Source organism: Aulostomus chinensis, chromosome 5 (genome assembly GCF_037954235.1).
Source record: "Aulostomus chinensis isolate RoL2024-O1b breed Wild chromosome 5, RoL_Achi_v1.0, whole genome shotgun sequence".
NCBI classification, from domain to species: Eukaryota; Metazoa; Chordata; class Actinopteri; order Syngnathiformes; family Aulostomidae; genus Aulostomus; species Aulostomus chinensis.
Genome location: NC_141324.1, coordinates 19,841,045 through 19,865,018, shown reverse-complemented (window position 1 = coordinate 19,865,018; position 23,974 = coordinate 19,841,045). Strand labels below are relative to the sequence as shown.

The following is a 23,974-nucleotide window of genomic DNA, read 5'->3' as shown; positions in this document are numbered from 1 at the left end:
ATTTTTCCCCCCTGCATCTCATCAGCTATACCTCAATCCCTACACTCTATTCATTTCTCCCACTCTCTCCTCTTAGTGGATGACTGGAGGTGATTACTCAGATACAAAGTGACATGCTGTGTTAAGCCAGCAGTCTTTTCTGGAAGGTGACAAAGACCACCGCAGGTGATGGGCTGCTCCTACTGTAACTATCTTTACTCCCCTCTCCGCATCCCGATGTTAAATCCTGATGGTGCAGCAGAGGAAAACACACCATGCAAAGACTTTCCGGAAAAAAGTCTCCAGGCTGTTTACTAAATGAATGATCTTTAATTAGTAGCTTCTTAATCAAGAAAACATCCCTTTAGAAGTTCCCAGATGTTCTGTACACAAATGGGTCCACAGAGGTAGAGTGCGTTTGCCTCTCCCTCTGGGACTGCTGGAGGTGCTGATGTGTGAAATGTGTCAAGCTGTCCTATGTGTAGAAGTGACACAAAGATAAGGAACACGTTTGTATGGGAAATAAGATCAGACCTTATCTCTGTGTGATGGCACGTGTGCTTTTTCATGTTGAACATGTTCACCATGCTGGGACAGCAATATTGTCCTCACTTAAAAAAAAAAAAGCTTGATAGGGGTTTCTATTCTACAAACTTTTATTATTTTGACTACTAGGATGGAGAATCTAACATTAAAATTTCAACTGTCAAAATATCAAAACAATAACAAACTGTAAAGAACTCAGCTAGCCGGTGTTCTTGGGCTACAATACATATGGAATATTTAGTCTCTTTTAGGACCAAATGATTGTAAACTTCCCATCAGCCAGTTTGCAGGTGTCCATCCATCCATCCATCCCAGATGACATTGGGTGAGAGGCAGGGTTCACCCTGGATGGGTCGCCAGTCCATCGCAGGGCCATCAGGAGCAATTAGGGGCTCAGTATCTTGCTCAAGGACACTTTGACATGGTCACCAGGGGAAGTGAGGCTCGGACCAGCGACACTTTGGTGGCTAGACAGCCGCTCTACCTTCGAGTCATGCAAGTGTGTGCATTTGCAAGTGTTAGCAAGCTAATACAGTACAGAGGAAATGAGTCCTAAATCTCAGACATAGGTTTGAATACATTTCTGATGGCTCAAGGACGATTGTATTCTTTCCTAATACAACCATGACTCAACTGCCTTCATCGAAAGCAAAGTCGACTCAAAGATGCCACCACACCGCACATAGTGAAGGGTGGAACCCTGATCAAACATTAACTCATCGCATTGTTTAAACAGACACCACAACAGTTGATTAGAAAGCTGAGCTCACAGGAGACTTGCTTTTATTATCTCTGTAATTAATGAGGCAAATGTGATTTAAGTGTTGTGAATTTTAAGTCACATGTCTGGGTATATGGGATTTTTCAGAAGGGAGCGCAGTTATGGAACAGAATTTTAAATATGTGGAGTAAACTAACTAAAGGATTCAGGATGAGGTGTGTGTGTGTGTGTGTGTATCAAGCCCCCCCCCCTCCCCCAATCCTTTTTGGAAAAGCTGAGTGACATTGTTTTGGTCTACTGTCAAAGGCTAAATATCCTTCAACAGCCATCTCAGCTGAGGTGTTTCTTCTTCTTGTTTCCCCACTTTTTTCCACCGTGAGGTAACATGAAGGAGTCGGGGCTACTGAGACAAATGTTTTCCGGTCACAGGTGACCCTGAGCTCCCTCCACACCCGCAGAGAGACTGAAGTGGATAATTAATAGTTTGATGGATGCCCTCAAACTCTGTTGGCTCATCTCTCTTAAGCATGTCACCAGCAAGGACGCAATCAGAAACACACTCTCACACACACACACACGCACGCACGCACACACACACACACACACACACACACACACACACACACACACACACACACACACACACACACACACACACACACACACACACACACACACCTATCTCTCCCAGTCCAGTGAAACATATCCTGAATCCAAATGAGGTCACAGCCTGCAATATCTTCCCCATCAAACCATTATTACCCTTTGGCCCCTGGGGAGGCAGGAACTAAACAGCCCTCTGCTGTAGTACAACTCCAGTTATCAGGTCAATGCATTACCAAGCACCACCTGAGGGGGCAGTGTGGGAACACATCAAGACAGGGGGGTGTCCTGAAGGAGGATTTGTAGTGTTCTGTAATACTGAATTATCCTCTATTTTTGTAGTTTGACCCACTTGCACAGTGAGTTGGCCTTCTGCATTTATAATACAGTCAAAATACTCTAACACACATTTTCTGTTTATGCAGAGAGGCAGAAACAATGCTTTGGTATATCTTACACTTGACAGCCGCAATACAAGAGCAACGGCGGAGGAAAAAAGGACCCATAGGAGGTTAACAAATCACAGTGTGCAGCTATAAATCAATAAATAAATGACTACTTTATATGAGAGGGAAAGCGATTGCGGCATTTATATCAGCAGCACTGTCCTTCACACCACCGCTAGACTAGGAACATGCTTCATCATGCAATTTAATCAATAACTGCTAAAAATAGACCCAGATGCACTGGACAGAGAGGAGAAATGAATGCCTCCAATAGCAGTTATCAGCGCGTGTGATACAGAAGATTCTCCCTTGTGATTCCCTCAGTCAGTCGGAGGGTGGAATGCTGACGTACATGGATGTGTGGCCCCCCTCTCTCTCTCCTGCTCTCTTTCTCTCTCCCCACCACCCTCTCTTCCTAGCTCCACTCCCGCTGCTGTTATGTGTGTGTGTGTGTGTGTGTGTGTGTGTGTGTGTGTTACGTAACCTTACATTGGAAAACACGAGCCCACTGAACAGCTAGTTCAACACACACATAAGAGCTGTGGGTATTGTTTTCCTTCCCCTGTTTGAGAGGAAAATGATGTCGCCATCGTGGACTAAAAGTGTGTTTACACATGCGTACAATATTTGTATGCATATGACATATTAATGGAATGCATGGGCTTAAATCTGAGTATGACTGCAAGGTTGTGAGTGTGCGCAGAGCCAGCAAATTAATTATTTAGTATGTATGAGGGCGATAGTGTGTATTTAAAGTGAATATCCTGGAGTATGGTGGGAAACGACAAGGGTCCATAATGAGCTATACTGATGTATGGCAAGAGAGGGATGACATGAGAGGAAAGAGAATATCTAATGATGAAGGGAAGATAGACAGCAAGGTGAGGTCAGGCAGACACATTTAAGATAGAGACAAAAAAAAACAAAACAGTCAGACTGAGTCAGACAGCCTCACCAGGGAAAAGTGCTGTAAGCCTAGGTGAGCTAATGCTGTAAACCACAGCATTAAAATGCCACAAAGCATTGAAAACCCCACATTAGACGACAAAATTAGATATTATATAATAGTAGAAATTCATGCATGAATGCTCATAATTACAGCTCAGTACAACTTGGCTCTTATTTTCAATTCTCATGGGACAACATAAGACAAAGTTGTCATCTGAATGTTAGGGCACATTCACACCAGCCCCTGCTGCCTTGTACAACACTGAAGCTCCCCACTCCCCCATTGGCCTGCGCTCAAAACTGCCCCGGGCCCGACCTGGCCTGAGCTCGCTTACATCATCACTGAGCTGTACACGTACGCTAGAGCCCGATATTTGGTCAGGAATCCCGCAGGTCAGGACTTATTCAGCACGGGATGGAAGTATTATTGTGACAGCAGGCTCTACTGTACACACTTCAGTGAAAGTTTGCACCCCAGACTGTAGGTTCTCTACTTTGATCAACAAAGTGAAAAACAAACAATACTCTCATGCCTATCTGAAGGTCAATAGCAAGATGTATGCATGTCTGTGACACATCAGGCCGTTGCCAACATTCAGGACTTATGCACAAGCAACTGTGCTGAAGCTCATCTCTTCCAACCATGACAGGGCTAAAAAATTACTACGCTTAAACTGCGCTTGGGTACAGTGTGGACTGATCACATTTATCAAACGAACTAGACAATCAAGAGCCCTTTAAAGATTGGGGTGTAACTATGAGTACATCTGAATTAATGCATGAATAAATAGATTATTCTGAAGCATCTACGTGAGGCATACATAGAAAAGTTAGTATTTTCACACCTGTTTTAAAATAACCCACGTCTATTGTAGTGAGCACCTTTAGCTTTAGCAGCGTACTCATGTTGCAGGCAGACAAAGCATTGTTGGAGTTTTACGGACATGCAAACTGTCTACAATGCTGTAGTTGCATTTAGAACTCAAATCCATCACTGTGTTCCGATGCTGTTCTCCTTTACATCAACCTAGAGAGCAAAGATCCCACTGCTGGGTCAAAGTGATGAGTAAAAAAGGATTCAGAACCTTAATTTTCTGCTTCTGATCATGAATTTTATAGGTTCTAATTATGCTCAGGGTGTTCATCTCTCTAAACTTCTGAGTGATTTGATCATGAGAAAAAATTAAGCGTGGTTGTTGTCAGGTTCGTCCTCAAAGATCATTTGCAAGGGAAGATGATCCACTCTGCTAAGTGCTGCTCATTAGCAAGTGCACTGAATATTTCTGCAGTTCCAACAACTTCAACAAAGTGATAATCTACTCTCAAGCAATTAGTGAGTCACATCCTGCTGTTAAACTTTTATTCATACATCAATTTAATAGTTTTGAAACAGGACATGGATTTGCATTTAGTGGGTTTGGAGAAATGTTTGCCAAAGACCGGCTAGACTGCTCAAAGTGCCAGATAAATATTACATAAACTCAGACACCTAATATTAAATGACTTGGATCAGGATCAGGACCAGAAAACATGTCCTGTAACATTGCCAAATCTAGCCAGGGATGAAATCCTACTATAATTTAAACTATAATTTAAAAACTTTTTGAACTAGTGTTGTCAGACTGATGACTGGCCTGTGAGACGGGTCTTCTCAGGAACTGAATGTACTTGGTTTATAAAATATGATAAAAACAGGTACATCCTGGCAAATTCAAACAAGCCTACTGATGAACGGCTGCTCGAAATAAAAGTCTCCTCCAGACCCAGCTTACTTTCAACTTGAAACCCAAAGATCTGCCATCAGTAATTGCCATTCTTGGCATAATAAATCCTTCAAACCAACAGATTGCTCATATGGAATGTAAACTACATCATTTTCTACATGTGCCTGAGGAGTCGTTCGTTTCTGGGAACCATTCATTTCCAGGAACTTTCGGCTTTTGCTTGTCCTGTGAACTTGAAGCCTTCCAACTCTGATCTGTGTGGCTGTGATGCAGCAAAGGTCTTAAACAAGAAAGATGGTTCTAAATGTTTACAGGAAATGCTGTGATGAGGCCAGCTAAGAACTGTCAGAGTTATAAGCAAAATGGCTCAAATGGCGTGACTTAATTTCGTAACAATGTAATTACTTGTTTGAGCTACATTACAACTTGTGTTGGAATTGAGATGAAATTTAGTAGTTGGCATGATATGGCTATTCATTTTTATCTTATGCCACTTTTCAAATGAAATAACAGTTCTAAAAATGAGGCGACGCATTTTGTCGAGGGTACGTATGTAAAGATATCAGCTCCGTCTGAAAATCAGGCCCCTTGTTACAGTGAAATAACTCTGCTGTGAGATTTGTAAATAAGTATAAGGTTTCTAATATGACAAGGCATCACAGTGTTGAATTTAAAACCCGGATATCTCACTCACTTCCTGAGAACGTCTTCTATCTTGCCAGCAAAAGGTCAGATGTATTCATTGTCAAACCCTCACCAGAGTTTATGTAATACTTTTCCATGTACATTTACTTCTAATGTTTGATCAAATTGTTCCACTGTGTGGACGAAGCTGGCTGTTCCGTACTGGTAAAATAATGAATTACCAACAGGTCATGAACACAAACAAGAGGCAGCGCTTTCACTCATGTAAACCAAAGCAACGGTGCACACGTGTGAACTGAGGTACTGTTGGGTGATAGTAAACTGGCAGGAGGCAGTGTCCAGTTATGTAATGTCTGTCTTGCTTGCTCACTCTCTCTCTCTCTCTCTCTCTTTCTCACTCTCACACACACAGACACACAGAAAGGTTCTGTATGTGTGTGTGCATATTTTAATGTTTCAGAGGGCAAGGAAGGAATGTCTCCACTGATCAGATTTTTTTTCATTTTCCCCTCCTTTCCCTGGAGAGTAAAATGTGAGGCTTTAACATCCCTAGCTGTCATCCACACTCCCTAAACCTTCTCCTCTCCCTCCTTTCCTCTGTTCTCATGTAAAGTCTGAGGGGTTTCTTGGGCCGGCCCTTGAAATAAGCAATCATTTCTACCTCACAAACCTGAGCTCTTTCATCCGATTTTAAATATCTCGCTTTGTCTCCACCCTAGGTAAGTGTGCATGAGCACCATACAGAGGCTCGAGGAGACAGATCTGTGGCTGACAAACCTTTCATCTCCTCAAAGACCAAGTGAGGGGAAAAACAGAACTTTCAAATGAATAACGATGATGTATTTCATATTGTTAAAGCCCTACTCAGCCCTGCTTTGTATTCACAGCTTCCTCTCTAACCCCTGGATTGGCACACCCATCCCTAAGCCCCACCCACACACCCACCACATGCCAGCGGTCCCTGCAGTGTGTCCTCAGCACAGCCTGTGCCATCATGCTCAAGGATACACTGTCAACAGCTACGGGTCACTGCAATCCCAGCACAGGGTGGCACACACTCATGAATGATGCAGCACTCGCCTTACAGCTCTCTCACTAACACATGAGGACACATAATCAGCCTTGAACAAACACACACACACACACACACAAACACAAAGAATGGCACAAACACTGCAGCCACCTCTTAAGTCACAAGCAAATCCAAGGAGCAGACAAACGTCTTGCTTAAACTAGACACATATTGAGGAATCCATTCCCTTTTTGAGCGTCACATCACGCCGTATGGAAAACACTGATACCAAGCATGACTCATCATGGATCATCACAACTCCACTTTAGTGCTGAAACAAGTAGTTGATGTGTGAATAGAAAGATTTTTTTCACTGACAGTTATTTTACTCATAGATTAAATGTTTTACGCAATATCAGAAACCACATTTATGCCTCTTGCACGTTATGCAAAACCCTGGGAGTTGCATCGGACCGCTGCTGATCAGACAATCAATCATCCGACCAATGAGAAACTGGCTGAGTGATTAGTTGATTAAATAAAGAAAATCAGCGCCATTCTCGTTTGATCATGTTCAAAATTCTGCTCCAGAAGGGTGAGCTTTTGGCTTGGTGAAATATATCAGTATACTTTTAAAGCTGAAATCCAATCATGTAAGAAAGTTTCTCAATATTATCTCATCACTCATCGGCAGTTTCTCATCAGCAGCATCACTGTGTCACTTCAGCCTCCGCATTCTGTCACGCAGCACTTGCTAATGGCCCGAGTACGGCTACAGCCTGTCTCTGCAGCACTTCTATACAGCCCTGATATACGTAGAGCCGTGCCTTATACAGTTTAGGGGGGCTTTTAGACGCACGGGAAAGGAGTAAGGAGTGAGGTATTGTTGTCTTAAGCACCAGTACAATGACCCCCTCCCAGACACAGAGGTTTAAGCTTACCTACCTGGCATTCAACCCCCCTGGGAAGTTCATCAGGGGAGGGTGAAACGTGAGAGCCGGGGATGAAGGGAGAGCAGCGTGGTCTGACAACACCTCCCTCTGACACGCACGCTAAAGAGGCGAGATGAGAAGCTAATTGGTAAGCCAGTGAACGTTTGCTGTAGCGCTAAAGGTTACAGCTGATTGAGGCGCAGGCATGTGAACGCACACACCTCCGTTAATGTGTGTGTTTACGTGTGTCAGTGATTAATTGCTAGGAGTCCCGCCTGTTTGTCGCCCTGGGTTTCCCCTCTTCATTTGTACCACTGCATAAATAATGGCTGTCCCTCATAGAATCGAGGCAGGTCGTTTTTTGTTTTTTTTATTCCTACCTCACTCTTCCTCTCCTTTTCATTCCCCTCATGCTTTCACATAGTTATTGCCAATAATGGCATTATTCAAGGCTTCCCGACGTGTTTACCTCTCAATAGCTGCATCATAAATACTCCGGACGGCCATTAAGAGGGTGAGAATTTAAAGGTTGCAAAAGAGCAAAGGATAATCAGCTGGACTATTTGTGCCACAATAATAAGAGAGATGTGATTCCATGACATTTGATGATTGTTAGCACTGCATAAATAATCTACTTTCCTGATTCATGAAGTGATGATCTGCAAATTCTAACAACTTCGAGTTATTCAGGCGTAATCTTTGGAATATAGCGGAAATTAACTGGAGATACTGCATTGCTGTTTACGCCTCCATGATGTCTGCCTGTCAAAGTGACCCTTGACCACTAAAATCGTATATTTGTAATCTTGTATTTGTATTATATCTGAAGGTGTTTCTGAGATAGGTGTTACTGCCAAATTTGCAGATATTCCCTCAGTGTGTTACTGAGATATCCAATTAACAGGAATGGAATTGCATAAATGTGAGGTAACCATGACCTTTGACCTATTTATCCTCATGTCCCAGTGGATATTTGGACCGAATATAAAGAAAGTTCCACCTTCTTCAATGGCATGGAGGTACAGATGAATGGACAACCCAAAAGAAAGATACGAACACAAAGAAATAAGCAGTTTCCGACTGGCCTGAGCTGAAGCAACCCCCCTGCGCACGCACACACACACGCACACATCTGTCCTTTTACTTTTCTTTCAAGTGCAATCTAAGTATATGTGGATGTCCTTTGATGTCCTTTGATGTGTGTGTGTGCAGACTTGCCTCATGACTGCTGCTGCAAAATCAAATTTCCCCACGGGGACAAATAAAGTATCTATCTATCCAAAAAAAAAAAAAAAGATTGACATCTAAGTAGACATCCCCTTGTGTGCATCCGTCAAATTAATAAGCTGCTGCACTTCCCCTGTTTCTCATTCAGTATATTAAGATCCTGGCTCCGTGTGTGTATATGTGTTTGTGTTTGTGTGTGTGTTTGTGTGTACATGTCAGTCCTGAGGTTTAATTCATGTGCATAATAAGTGAGCAGCAGCAGCAGGGTCACGTGTCCAGAGGTCAGCAGTGAGAACAATGTGATCTTATATGTCAGTCTTAGGCTGTTGTGTCTGCTCATCAACAACTGAGACAAATCCCATTACAGCTTCTTTCTTGTACTGGAAGGATCTCAGAGAAGGTGAATCAAAACTCAGATGCTAATCTGCTTTTGGAAGGTTGGATTATTTTCATTAACCCTTCACACCCCCTTCTGACATATCTAAATGTCTTGTTTTGCGCCCCCCCCCCCCCCCCCAAAAATTACAAAAAAAACACCAAATATTCAGGAACAACCGGCCTTTTCACTTTAGGTTTGTAACTGTACTTTGAAGTGCATCCTTCAACATGACACAGCACCAATTAAGTGCAGATTTTTGCATCTCAAAAGAGTTAATAGCCTGTGTTTCGAAAAGAAGACATGGCAACTTTTGTTTTCCCTCAGTCAACAGATGTGATTTTATGTACTGTTTGGGTACCGAGCATGTGCTACTAATCAACGAGTAGACAGAATCCTGAACAGGGGGAAGCAGATTGAAGAAGTAGGCGGCGTCTGCAACATTTTCATAGATTCAGTGCTGGAATGGCATTGGCGAGAGCACGAGGCTGTGAGAAGATCAGAGCAGCGTAATGTCACATTATGAGGAGTGATTGGTTGGGATGAATATTCAACTGGGCGGACCAGAAACTGCAGCCTGCTTGAGGCTCCTGTCAGAACTTGTTTTGCTCATAGACCGTGACATATCTGTGCCGTTTCACGTTACAAACACACAGACTTCCGCACACGTTTAAAACATACTTATCCCTGCAAACATCATGCATCGTAATACATTATTATGCATGATGTCAGGGAAACTGTCTTTTCAAGCCATTTGGTGACAACGACAATGAGTTAATGTGCATCGCTGATCTGAATGAATAGCTGCTGATCCGTGCTGAAAGGCAGTCACATCATTTTCAGACTCGGGTTTCCCCCGAGGGTAGACCGCAGCAGCCACTCAGATAAGTGCATCATTGTTATTGTTTGCACTTAACCTCCAATGCCATTCATTATCAGAAGCTACGAAGGACTCTCGTAGCTTGGCTAAACCTGGCCGTGATCCAGGAGGATGCTGACAGTTGTTCTGAGACACTTTCCATCTAAGACTGCCATGATGTCGCATCCCTTTGATAGTGTGAAGTTTCATACAAGGGTTGAGTGATAATAAATACATTTTTTTCCATTCAGTTATACTCCTGCTGCATTAAAAATGATGTCATAGAGAAATCTGAGGATGTCCATGAAGGCAGCAGCAACAGAGTCCGTTGTTCTTTAATCCCGTAGACGGGCACACCACAAAGTAATCACTTCAGACCCCAGATCTGTGTTTAAAGCTACAATCAATCCAGATCACATCAGAGAGAAAAGGACGGAGAGCTTTCACACAAGGAGTGTGGGGGGGGGGGGGGTGAATTAAAGGACTATGCTCTCCCGGTGATGCACAAGGGAAAAGGACAAGTGAATGAATGAGATTGTGATGTTGTTGCACATTCCCCCGGCCCCACATGCTCACTTTTCCCTCTTTTCTTCTCCTTCTCCCCCTCCTCCTTTCCTTTTGTTTTGTTTAAAATTTAACAAGGCCTGGAACAGTAGAGAGCTGAAGCGGGCATCCGGGGTGTTTTGGCTCGGCTTCATGTCACATGCAGGGGCCATGTGAACACCATGGCACAAAGAGAGGTGGGGTGCTGGGGGCAGAGAGGCAGAGAGAGAGAGAGAGAGGCAGAGAGGCAGAGAGAGAGAGAGAGAGAGAGAGAGAGAGCGAGAGAGAGGAAAGAGGGGAAGTCCTGAACTAGAGATTCCTGGAGATTGGAAGGAAGTGCAAGGTGGATAAGAGCTGAATGGTAAAGGAGTGAGAGTTAATAAAACTGTATTTACGAGAGAAAGCCAGCGAAACCATAACGAGACAAAGAAAAACAGTGGAAAGAAAAAACATTTGCTGAAGAGAAAAAGAGTACAATGCAAAGGAGAGAGAGCTGAACGTCCTGGTGCAGCAATTGACAGCTCGTTTTTATTGTCAGAACCCTTGTGATAATCAAACGGCAAAGCTAACAGCAAGAGACAGGCAAATTACCAGGCTAATGATGGAGACCGGCTGCACACGGATGGATGTCTCCCTGGGTTCCCTTTCAGCTCCACAGAACTCAACCCTCATGGACCAATTTTAAGTGCACCTCTGCATTTTAATGTGATCCAATAAAATAGCGCCACAATGACTCTGAATCATTTTAGGTATACATTTTTTTTTAGTTTATGAGTGAAACAATTTGAGCGAATATGAGAAAACCACCTCCATAAAAGACTCATTTGAAAAAATGCCTCTATCCATGCACTGCTTTTGTAACTTAGGTATCAACTGGAGTGCTTGAATATTTCCATTTTTTTGAAAATGAGTACCACCATTTTAGGGTAATTGTATTATATATATTTTTACGAAACTGATTTTGAAAGAGGGGCATACAGAAGAGTGCATATACTCTGCAAAGGAAACAAATTAAAATATAAATAAAAATTGTCTAACTCACAGATCTGTGCCAAAATTTAAACGGTTTTCCCTGGCCAATGCTACACCCCTCAACAAGTTTCATCAAAATCTGTTGGTAGTTTTTACATAATCCCACCGCCGAGCAAACAAACCAACACCAGAGAGCAAAACCTCCTCCGAAAAAGGAGGAGTACAAACTGGTGCTCTCATGTTAATAAATTAAGAGTGTGAAGACCAAAAGTCACTGATGAACAACAGCAGAATTTTAAAAAAGAAAAGAAAAAAAAAGCTGATGTTTATCAGAATAATCCCTTGGCAAGGCCTGGCCAACAATGATATATTAATCAAAATTGAGATTACCGTTTCATCTGAAGCTTTGGCTGGGCAATTCACCAAAAATGAAAGGCCGTCAAAATGAAACTTAAAACCTCTCAGCAGCTCTTGCCTATCACATATTTACAGGACAGACCTTGTCACAGAACAATGAAGATAGTGTAATTAAGTGTTTGAACTAATCCTGATCAGTTAGAAACACTGACTTGAAGTCCCCCAGCTCTGACCTTGACCTTCATATGCTGAGGGACAGGGGCTCATTCTGCTGCTACACATAATTAAAAATAGGATTTTGAACTCATAATATCACAACATGACTTCCTTCCTTGATTCCTTGAGTGTTTTTACATGGTCGTATTGCTTTTATTTTATAAGTGGGGTTGAAATGTATCTTCCAAAACTTATTCGGACGGTTGCACAAAAATAAGGTTTAAAGCACATCTAGCTTGCTTTAGACTGCACCAGTTTACTGTAATAAATGAGCAACTATGTGTGAGATAAAGTTTAAATATACAGCTTTTATCGATAACAACGTTGTGCTGTCTATTGGCACAATGCAAACTGCTTGAGCATTGCCACACGGCTGTGGGTTATGTGTTAAATTTTAAGAGCTTGTGACTTTGTCTACACAGATGTTTCACTCAGATCCTCTTATCTTAAATTCTTTCATCAATGAGGAAGTACAATTCCAGTATTTCAGCAATTTTTTTTTTTTTTTTTTTGCAAGAAATGAACTTTAAACTAGTTAATCTCCCATCAATAAACCTGCACCCTGAGTCTGTAGAAGTGAGCTCCACCCAAACATAACTTATCTGGCCGTGTCCAGAAGACGCAGACTCTGGGACATTTTGATATAACCGTGAATAACACTCAGTCAATATTATGTAAAACATCTCCTGAGCCTATTGTTTCGGCAGTGCAGGATAGTTCTGTCTGTAAAAACAAAATCACCAATAAACAGACAGTTATCCTTCTGCAATTACTCCATGCTTGTGAAATAACAACGTGGAACAACATCTCATGAGACCTTGTAAAACAAATCAGAGCAAGCACCACTGGAGCAGTGGTATTTAAATGCCTCCCATCCAGGAATTGACACAGTTCTGTCCTGCACACAAGCAAGCAAGCAGGCCGTGTGTTCCCTAATCGGAATTTTTTGGGCCTCTTTAATGCTGAGAGTTGCAGATGTTGTCTGGTATTAGGCTGTGCTGCTGCTGATCAAAGCTGTGGAGAGAGAGCCCCTGCTGGCCGGCCTTTAATCCCCCCCTCATGCATGTAGTCAGGGCAGGGCCTGGTGTGCAGCTAGGGGACAGTCTGCCTACTCACTGACCCCCACCAAAACCCTTATATTGCTTTTTGCTAGCAAGTACCTTCTACTCCAACCCACGGATGATTCAATGGGCAAGGGCAGTTTGACCGACAGCTGAGAGGCCAGGCTGCTCCCACAGGGCAGGAAAAGCCGCTGCCCCTCTAAACCTCGCAGCAGAATCCCTATCTAAGAATGTGCCTGCAGGCAGACAGGAATGACATGTCAGCATGACATTGTTCAGCCAAGATTCAGCAGCTTACCACAAAAGCAATGACGATTTCAATTGCATACTCCCCTAATTCTTTTCAAGTTTTTTTCCACAGTACTAGTACATACTCTGAGCACTCACAACCCAAGCAGTGGTTTTAAGACCTGTTAAAAAAATGACCTAAAGGGTTCAATTTTTCCTTTTATTATTATCTTTTTAAAGGTAATCATGAGGGTGACCAATAATTCTTGGAATGAAAAGCGAGGAGCTATGGAGAGATAAAGAGATATGGGAGAATAAATGGAAACTGTCAGATGGTGTGAGGGAGGAGGAGATGCGAGGAAAGATAGTGAGAGGAGAGGGAGGGGGATCGATCATGAGAGAAATTGAGAGAGGGAAGAGGATTCAGCGAGAGAGAACTTGAGGGTGGGAGGATGTCAGCCAAGAAGGCGATCTATATTAGACAGAAAACAGTTCCCTTGGCTCTAACTGCTACAAGCTGACACCGCCATCCTCTCCGTGTCTGCCTTACAGAGAACACACACGACAACCCTCAGAAAAAAAATACACATCCAATTCTTCACTGAGGTCACATTAGAATTAAAACCACCTCCACACGTGTGTCTTGCACGTGAAGAAGAGAAACGGAATACATAAATGTGTTCTTTGATTACCCCCTGAGATCTCTTTTATCTTGAGCACACTGGATAAGTGAACGCGCACGCTGGCACATGCGTATTGAATTTGAGCGGCGGAACGTGTGAAATCTGCTTGCACAATTGCATACTGACTCAGGGCTGTTTAGAGACCGTCAGCTGTCAGGTGAGGACACGGATGTGAGAACGGATGAGGCAGCCTAGTGCCTCACTTCTAACTTCTCCCAGGAGTCATTGCATTCATGGAGATCTATTGTTTTGCTAAAATAAAACGTACTTTATAGATTGAACGCTACGATCGCACACAAATATTGAAATTCATTGTTGGCCAGTAAAACATAACAATGACAAAACTGTTCTCCTTCAGCCTTTGAAAATATTTTAGATCCAAACGTGCAAACTGTACAAAGAGTGACAAAGCACAGGCAAGACAGACAGAGCGATTCTGCTTAGGAGCTGTCACTGAGCCTGCTGGAGAAAACTGGGAGCTTCATTAAGCCTTTAAACCCTGCAGAGTCCTTTAAGTCATCACGTCACCAGCCGCTGCCTCCTCAGAGACACTCTGGGGTAAGCGTGGAAAGATACAGTCCTGAGATCCCTCAAAGCTTTTAAAGTATGTCAACTATCTCCGTCTTTTTCAAATGTCTACAAGGAATACAGACACTACAGATACATCACTCACCCGGTCTCTGGCACCTGTTTTTATACAGTTATTCATCATTATTAGAATAAAATGAGTAACAGTCAAAATTTAAAACCATTAACCACAGTCTTAATATCTAAGTGTCCTTACCGTACAACAGAAGAGAGCAAGTTTCAGTGAATATGAGAGCAAAACAATCAAAACTTCACAGACTTGTTTCACTCCAAGTATATTTGTTCTTAAACATGTGACGCAAACCCAGAACTTTTGTCTAATTCAAAATTTTGGTTGTGGTTGAACTGAGGGTTGTGAACAGGCTGACAGATGTACAGTAAAGCCGTCCACGCCCAAGGTTATGGTGTAGAACTGCGTGCTCTACCCCTGAAATCACATTTCCTCTTACGCATTTCAACACGCTCATTTCCATACCCTCTCCTCCTCTGCTCACAGCTCTTTTCAGCGTTGCAAATCTAACTGTTATTCATCTCCAAAAACATCTGCTTAATTTCAGCCATCGCTGTTTAAAACAGAAAAAGAAATGACACAGTGGCATGGACGCAGTGATGCCAAGTAGCGTTATGGGGATGTAACTGCAGTGTGACCCAGGGACAGCCCCACAGAAGAATAAATGTTCACAATGGCGTAGGTGACGTGCTGAAAGCTACAGCATAGACCTGACCAACCAGTATAAATCAGCTCGTCCCAAATGGCCAGTCTCCATCGGCGAGACGGAGGTGGGTTTTACATCTTTCGGTCCAAGTTCTGCCCCTGAGAAATTTCTAAATTGTACTTTAGTTTTATATTACCACTTCCTCCCTTGTACTCTGTATGTTTCCACTGCATTATTTGCCAAATTTTTGTCGCGTTTGTTTAGATGGATCATCAGTCACATCCATTTCACGAGACCACCTGACCTGCAACCACAGGCAGCACGCCATGTGATCACACATCAAGACGGCAAAGCAGGCATCCATAACATTCTGCGTGAGAACGTCAAGAAAAAAACTCTCAGCAAAGTAAGTCAGAAGTGAGAAACTTGTAGAAGGTAAATCAAAATGTGAAAATGTGCTTTGGTTCCTTAAAAGGTCATAATCTGTCATTCGAAAATCTCTAAACCTGGGGATGACAAAAAAAAGGACAGAACCTGTTTGATGTTAACTATAGGGTTGTTGCAAGGCCCCAAAGCAATAAAGTAGACAGGTATTATTTGAGTTTTTGTAAATAAGCACCTCAATAGCCACTAGGTAGTGGGAGGGAAGTCAAAATTAGCTTTGAGATCTTTGAAGAAATACAAAAAGAAATCCCTGAAATAATATCAACGATGTAACCACACAATGTTACTTCAACAAAGTTATCCTGGAGAACTGATCATTGTTCCATAAATGTGGTATACTGTGTTGCACCTCTGTAGGGTAAAAGCAGATTTCATCAGATATCTCTCCTTTTATTAGTTCTGCATACTGAAAAGAACATGGGAATTACTTGAAACACATGCTGAAACTCTGCTCGACCCTGACGATTCACGGAAGCTTAAACTATAAACCTGAGTGAAGCTGAAAGGAATTAATACCTTGATGGTTTCTAGGCCAGTATATGCCCATGGTCATTAATTTTGCTCATAAAGCAGGCCGAACCTTAACACCACTTTAGATTTACAAGAAACTGCTTTTAAAAAGGAAAACCCTTCAACTTTAATAGGGCAAATCGAGAGCTCACAAAAAGCAGAGGGTATGCTGAAGTGCATGCGAGCCTGGATGAGAGTGTTTGCAAAGCTGAGTAGGCTAATGAATCTAAATTATTTAGTGTGCTGCTTTGGTTTGGTTAAGAACGCTGGGTCCTCTGCCTCGAGGGAAACCCTGTGCCAGCATGTGTTAAGGTTCAGTATGCCATTTCCTTTTCTTGCAAGTCTACACACTACTACCTCTGAGTATGGGAACAGAGCCATCAGCGCAGGGGACAGCTTCATTACTTGCTGAGCTCAGATCTTCTGTCCAGGGAGCAGTAGCTCTGTTACTGAGCCACACTGACCTGTACACTCTTTTTGTTTTACCTGAATGGCCAATAGAATTACAGCTTGTAGTAAAGTCATTCTGCCTGTCATCTCAGCCAGTGCAGTGCTCGAATTGTCATCTTTGATCCCTGACAGCTTGGATCATTGTATACATCAGATATCATCAAAGCTATCCAGAATCTTGCCTGTCATTTCAGCATGTTATGACAATGGTGATGTCATCTAACATCGTAGACCCTTGTCTAACATCCTAGACCCTTGAACTGGGCATTGCACTTCCTCAGCACACCAGTGACACATGTGTCAAGTTAGTGGATGAATAGTTGTTGAGTTGATCAAGCCAAACTCAGACATGCAGACAGACTTTCTTGCTTCCATGACTAGACGTCTCAGTGTACAATCAGGCAAACTTGTTAGGAAGCAAACTTTTATTTGGCGGCATTTTGGGCTTGTGAGCAATAACGTATGCATAAATTGATTATATCAGTCTGTGTATGACTCTTTTCCCTTGCACTCGAACTCTAATAACGCTGGCTAGGCTCTACAAGAGGCTCCTGTGTGGGCAGCTCTGAAAGGATCACTCGTCAGCCTGCCAAAGAGGACAGCAGCCCTTTGATCTAGGCAGCCTTCCGTACGTGTGTGTATGTGTGTGTTTGTGTGTCTAACAGGGCAAAGTGAGTCCTCTCATCTGGCCACCGCAAATTCTGTGCAGTCAAAGCATGACCTGACCCCTTCAAAGTCAAACTGGCCTCTGTATTGTCCAGCAGGATGGACCGTGGAAGCTCTTCCATCATTCTCATGCTCCCAGTAAATCATCTGTCCATTTTATTGAAAGATACAGTGCAGTCAAGTTTAGTATTCAGATTGCACAGTGCTATTATTGAGCCCCAGCAATAATGCGGAGTACTGGACTTCCTGTATCAAAGGCCTCTCTGCATGCCTGTGCATGCAGACAAAAAGGCCTTTCGTGTGACAGAGAACTACAGTTGTGGCAGCTGCGCCTGAGAGTCAGCCAGCAAGTCAGCTGAGGCAGGCCCTATCTCCACTATCTGGGTAGGACAACCATTCAGAGTCAGCTCAACATGTGTCAGCACAGTATCCCCCCTCACCCCGCTTCCTCCTCAGCAGACGTGCCTGACATTCTAGAGGAGCCAGCGTACATTTCTCACATATTTCATCATGCAAGGCATGGGTGAAAGAGCAGGCCAGATGTCATGAGGGCATCAGCGCTGCTTTCCCCTGACAGTACTCTCATCTGTGGATGTATAGAAATAGTCCTTCATGTCTACATCTGGCTGAATGTGAATGAGGACTTTTATATATGAGGGCTGTGGTAGTCTGGGTGTGAGTGGTTGTGTTGGTGGGGGCTGGAGGAGAGAGCTCAGGTGACCACAGTTAAGCTGTCTCACATGGGACGTGGAGGCGTGACCCTCCGAGGTGCATCAGGGCTGCTGTTGCTGCCTGACTGCACCATAGGTCTTTACAACACAGCAGAAATATGAATCACAATAAAATGTTTAGTTTCTGTCTACATACACAAGTATAATTATTGATGTTTGTAATGAAGGTCAGGGTTCGAAAAAGTTGAGCGTAACTGTTCCGTCAACTCACTGGCGTTTTAGTTTGACAATCTTTTTCCTCACTTCAAGCCACATCAATGGTGCAGCTGAGCAACACACCTGTTTAACGATTGCATGTCAATCATAGAACACTCCATTACCGAGGGAAATAAGGAGTACGCTCAGGGTCTGTCACTGCAACGCAGCTTAGCAGACAGTATCCGTTATGTGCTTTCATGGCCATTTGAGTGAAATCTATTTCAATGAAGGTTGTGGACTATTTTTTTTTTTTAATCACTGTTGATGAAGGTTCTCTTGCTATTGTTCTAAAACGGCTCACAGCTTTCATTTGATTTTCCTCCCACATGCACATCCATGCACATGAGCCCCAGATGCTCATATAAACTGCCACATGATGCTAGAATTAACACCCTTGCATTTGTGTGTCTGCCCACAACAGTTTTTGCAGTACAGTATGATGTCACAAGTTGACCTTTTAAATATAAAATGTCATCACATCTTCATTTTATCCAGTAAGACATTTGTGTGAAAGCTGTGAAATAATCAGCATCTGACCAATGGAGCCCAAAAAAACTGTTTTCTGAGGTCACAGTGACCTTGGATACAAAACTGTAATCAATCTATCAAAATGGTGCCAGGCGTAATGAAAATCCCTCCAGGAGATATCACTGACACAAGACTTAGACGGACAGAAGGAAGGACAATCAGGGCATAACTAAAGAATTCTAACAGTACCTCAAGCAAGCCAAGCCTCAAGTGTGCGACAGGTCATACTACGGATGTGACGGAATGTGAAGGGCAGCCCGTGTAGCCATTTTAAGTGTCATATTCAGTGACCTCTAGTTCAACAGCCTCTCGGGACAGGAAGCTAAAGAGTATTAGTGAATCTCTTTTCCGCACTTTAGGCCCAACAAACAGTTTCTCCTCCTATGTCCTCATCAGACACTTTCGCCGCCCTCCATTTCAGTCCCCTCAGAGGCAACAGCAATGTGGTGGGTGCAGAGGCACGGGAAAGAAAAGGGCTTCCCAAGCTTTGGAGGGACACGTTAACCCAGCTTGGCAAGCAGTTAGTTAGTGTGACAGTGGCCGCGCTAGATGCCAATAGGACAGGCACTGTGCAGCATCTCAATGACCAGAATTCAGAGTCCACAGAGAGTTTATGGTCCTCCCAGCCTTACTGCTCCCACCCCTACACTCCATCCAAGCACAAAGGCATTCAGTCTTTTCATTAGGATGATAATGGGGCAAAAGCCGGAAAGGGCCCCATGTCTGAGTACCATAAGTTGTGGTGATGGCTTTGTGGTGATGTCATGCGTGTCCATGGGAGCACAGTGAGTTGCTACGGTCTGACAAAGACAGTCAAGGCCAGAAGAAACAACAAAATAAAACAAACCTGCAAATTTAAAAGGAAGTCCCCGAGTCCAGGTAGATCTGACAATCAACAGTGTTTGGAGCATGACCTCTGTCTAAGTCGTTCAAGCCAACATGCTGAAGCAACACTGTGAAGCAACCGTAGCCCAACAGAAAAACTGTTGCAGCAGAGATCAATAAAACATACTTACCTTGCTGACAGCATCCTCAAACAATGAAATATAAATATCAAATGTGAGCCTCATGAATCAGACAGGAATTTAAAGCAGATTCCTTTGTGTTGACAGAACTTGGCTCAAATTAAGATATATGTATTATTACTCAGCTGTGAGAATTCCATCTTAAAAATACTCATTTCTTAGATAAGTTTATGCATACAAAGTTATGATGCACACCTGCATTATTCTGAGATACAGGTTGACGTACTAAAATGAATCCTGCAACTTGAAGGATCTGCAGTCCACTCTATGCAAACCGCAAGGAATCAACAAGTCAAACAATGTGCAAGTAATTAAGGATTAAAAAAAATCGACAAATGATTATTACCTGCATAGAAACGTAACAGGGAGCCAATTTCTGTATTAAGCCCTTCTTCTTGAACTCTCCACGGGTCCTTAAATCCAAGCTTAAAGAGAAAGTCAGTCTGGATCTGCAGAGGCCTCTCATCTGGGCTAAGCCTCCTGACTGCTTCACCGTGCAGCTGGACATAGAGTGTGGGGATGGAATCGGAGGCTTCTCCATCTGCTGCCAGCCCTGGTTTTACAGCCCCCTGGCCACAGTCTGGATCTTGGATGTCAGGTGTAATACCTGTAGAACAGGCTCTTGACAATGAGCCTGCACTGCTGCTGGGTGGCACGCTGCCCAGACTGTGTGGATTGTTCATCATGTCATTTAAATGCCCCATGTTGTTGCACTGCTTGCAGTTGGCAGTGACCGCACTGATGCCATTGGTATGATGTTGGGAGATTGGGTCCATGCTCGTGTTGGATGCAGGACAGTCGAGCTCCAGTTCATCCGAAGAGCTGCCATACATGTCGTGGCCCTCTGTGGCACTATCAAACGAGGGGCTAAGGATGGATGCATCTGTCCCCAGGATCATGTCATCACTCAGAGAGTCCCTGTGCTCGCTGAGCCGGGCCCCAGAGCTCAGGTCGTCAAATGCACTACTCTCCACATCTGAGCCAGAATTTAATCCATAGCTATCCACACCATTCCTGTGCTCGGAGTCATCGTCATTGGGGGTATCCATATTAGAATTTAAGTCGGAGAGTGAACAGGTTATATTGTCTTGTGATTCTGACTCTGGGGTGTAAAGTTTTCCATCAACGTCCTGTTGCTTTTGTCTCTCATCTGCATTCTTCATGAGCAGCAGTCTCAACTTGTCACTTGGATGACCCCTTAATTCTGTGGATTCCAGGGGCGTCAAGTGGTTACATTTTATAATTGAGTCTTCATTCACCTTGCATTGATTGTAATTATATTCATACTTCACATTACTGTTGCCATTTTGATCAATCTTGGGGGTTTCTTTACTAAAAATGCGCATAACCGAGCTCGACTTACTGCAGAGTTTACTGAGACGCAGCGCTACCTCGCCGGCTGTAGTGTCCATAGTGCAAAGGACCGGCCTGGGATATGAGGGCGTCAGTCTGTCGTGGACATGGATGGAGCCCCGGTGGAGATCAGCACGCACCCACTCGCGATCTGCGGGCTGCAGCTGCATGTTCTGTCGGTGCTTCAGCAGACTCTTCCGATCCAGACTCCGAGTATGTAAAGACGCAGAGGACAGGGCCGAGTTCATCTTGGCACCGCAGGCGGCGGTGACAGCTGAGGCGGCGGTGGCTGCAGCTGCGGCGGCGGAGAGGTTCCTCTTCAAGCGCCTCCGCCTCAACAGGAGGGAGCTGGAGTTGCTGGATAAGCCTCGGCCATTAATAGACGCCACAGTTCTGCTTGACGCAGATCCAGCTGTGGAGGCGGCGTGAGAAAGACCGTTCCCGTTCTTGGTATCTACGCGGGAATGTCCACCGCCATCGTCCGCTAGAGTCCCGCGGGCGAGAGACAGTCCGCTGGGCTTCTTCATTAACTTGGTCGCGCCTCCATCAGTCGCGGCATCCTCAGGGGCAGCCTGCACACTTTCCATCTCTGCCAATGAGAAGTCCCCCTCTCTAAATAAATAACGGTGCGCACTTGGTTCAACCGACAGCGTCTACATTTAAAAGCCTGAATACTTGCCCACCGTGGTGAATGTCCGCCAAGCGGGCGGTGTTGGGGAGTTATTCCACTAGTAGTCATTCACTTCTCGCCTTCCTTTCCCCGTCGGAGTATTCTCCCCTGCGCCGAAGTAACATTTTACCGATTAAATTCGCTGGGAAGAGGCAGGGCAGATCAAGGCGGAGACGTGACTGTACTGTACGTCCCATTTGGACCAAAATACTGTGCTGGGATATGTAATGAACGTCGGCCGACCTCCTACGCAAATCCTGGCTGCTATATATTCATGAGGAGGACACAAGATGGGGTCGTTCACAACAACGCAGAGGATTGTGGGTAGTGTATTGCGCTAGCATGTGTCTCGGGCTAGCCGGCAGTGGAAAGAGAACTGTAGAGACTACATTTCCAAAGAACCCTTTTATCGGGATCAGTCAGGTGCGTCTGTGGGCAGTAGAGAGGCGTATCAGCTTGTGTAAAATGCTTGGTCGAGCAACATAACTGTGTTTCTTATCAACTATTGTTTCTTGCAAACATTTGTTGGACGGTGCTAACACAAAGTCCAAAACGACTACTTCTAGCTTAACTTTCCAGCAAGCATCTGTTGAATATGAGCGAGCAATTCCGCCTCCACTAAACTGTTGAGAAACTGTTGGGTTGTGTCTCCTCCGAAATAGTCCTCGCACAACCCTGCGTGCCGAAATGACGACTATCCGAGGGGTCCGGTTGTGTTAGCCTGGTAGTGACGCGGCAAATAACTTGAGCACCATCTCGTCAGGACGCCATTTCACAAGGCCGCACACACCACCGGCTCCCCCGACGTGCTCCTGCTCCGTTGTTTTCTCGCCATCTAGAGGAGGAAACCGAAGGGACACGGTGGAAGAGGAGTGGTCACGCTTGACAGCATTGAATGAAATAGAAGAATGCTCCAGTTCGGAGGATAATTTCTGTCACGTTTTAATTATTAAATATCTCATTTAAGAACTTGCAGTTTCTCAAAATGATTATTTAGACTTTTAGAATCCAACCGCAGTATAACTCAGAAGTCATGTTCTTGCATTAAAAAGTGCACAAAATGAAAGCCTCCCTACAAAAGTCGTTAATTTTTCCAAATGACCCAGGAAAAGATACCCTATTGTGCCCCACTACCATAACTACCAGAACCTTGTAATCCCTTTGAGAGTTCTATGTAATTAAATAGTACAAACTTGTAACTGCATCTTCACCCAAATGTGAAAATTCAGTCGTTTTTTTAGTCCACCAAACTGCTGGAGTTTCACAGAAAAACTCAGTACCATCATCTCCCAAACCACTTGTGTGAGTGGTGACCAGTTTAACTTCAACATCTTTTTTTTTTTTACAGTGACGTTTTTCCACACTGCAAATCAAGGTTTCAGGAAAGTTTAGTTACTTAGGATGTGTACTATTAAGGCATTTCATGGTTTTAGTATGTATTTTTTCACTTTTGGAAATTGACAGCCATTTACTTTGATCAGGAGTTTACCACCACACTTTTTCCTCTGAAATTCCAGCAGTGTTTTGTGGAATAAAAAAATTTTACCGGACCTTTTATTGACATGAGGGCAAGTAAGATAATGATTGAGGTTTTCTTTTCTGGGATTAATTATACCCTTAAATCAGATTCTAGATACCAGGCTGCCATTTTGTTGCCTTAAATAAACCTCATGCATTAAGGGAATAAATATAAATATATTCTGCATACATATGGGTAGAGTGAATTTGAATTTTATTATTATGGCCATGGTCAGTCTAGTGACTGATGGAGTGTCTGAAACTCAGACAGAGGAATTGTAAATTTTGACGATCGAAGACGATTTCTTGCTGGCTCTCCAGTGAGAAAGGAGAACGAGAGAAAAATTCATAAGGAGTACCAAATACGTCATGGGATCAAACTTTCATAATATATATTCTGCTGAGTGTGCCACAGTCTTGACTTTGACCTAAAAAAATAAAACCTTTATGTCCCTCCTCAGCTTTTTCCAAGGAATTTGGCAGTATATCAAGATGGCGATGGGACATTGTAAAGAGTTGACCTCAAATGCTACAACTATTTTCAAAACTGATTTATACA

At 43.6% G+C, this 23,974-nt stretch overlaps 1 protein-coding gene across 2 annotated transcripts in view; it reads right to left on the bottom strand.

Annotated features, from left to right (window-relative positions):
* The window catches only part of phlpp1 (PH domain and leucine rich repeat protein phosphatase 1), a 45,354-nt gene extending 22,968 nt beyond the window's left edge, over positions 1–22,386 (bottom strand). Inside the window, exons 1-2 of one of the 2 annotated variants that reach the window (XM_086203761.1) lie at positions 21,911–22,386; positions 20,221–21,816 (exon numbers count right to left, since the gene is read on the bottom strand). In XM_086203761.1, coding sequence (XP_086059887.1) covers positions 20,221–21,814 — 1,594 coding nt within the window. In that variant the 5' untranslated portion in view covers positions 21,815–21,816; positions 21,911–22,386. Of the gene's footprint in view, positions 1–20,220 lie in introns of both variants that reach the window. The other variant, XM_086203760.1, reaches the window with a different exon arrangement.
* Positions 22,387–23,974: the final 1,588 nt, after the last annotated feature.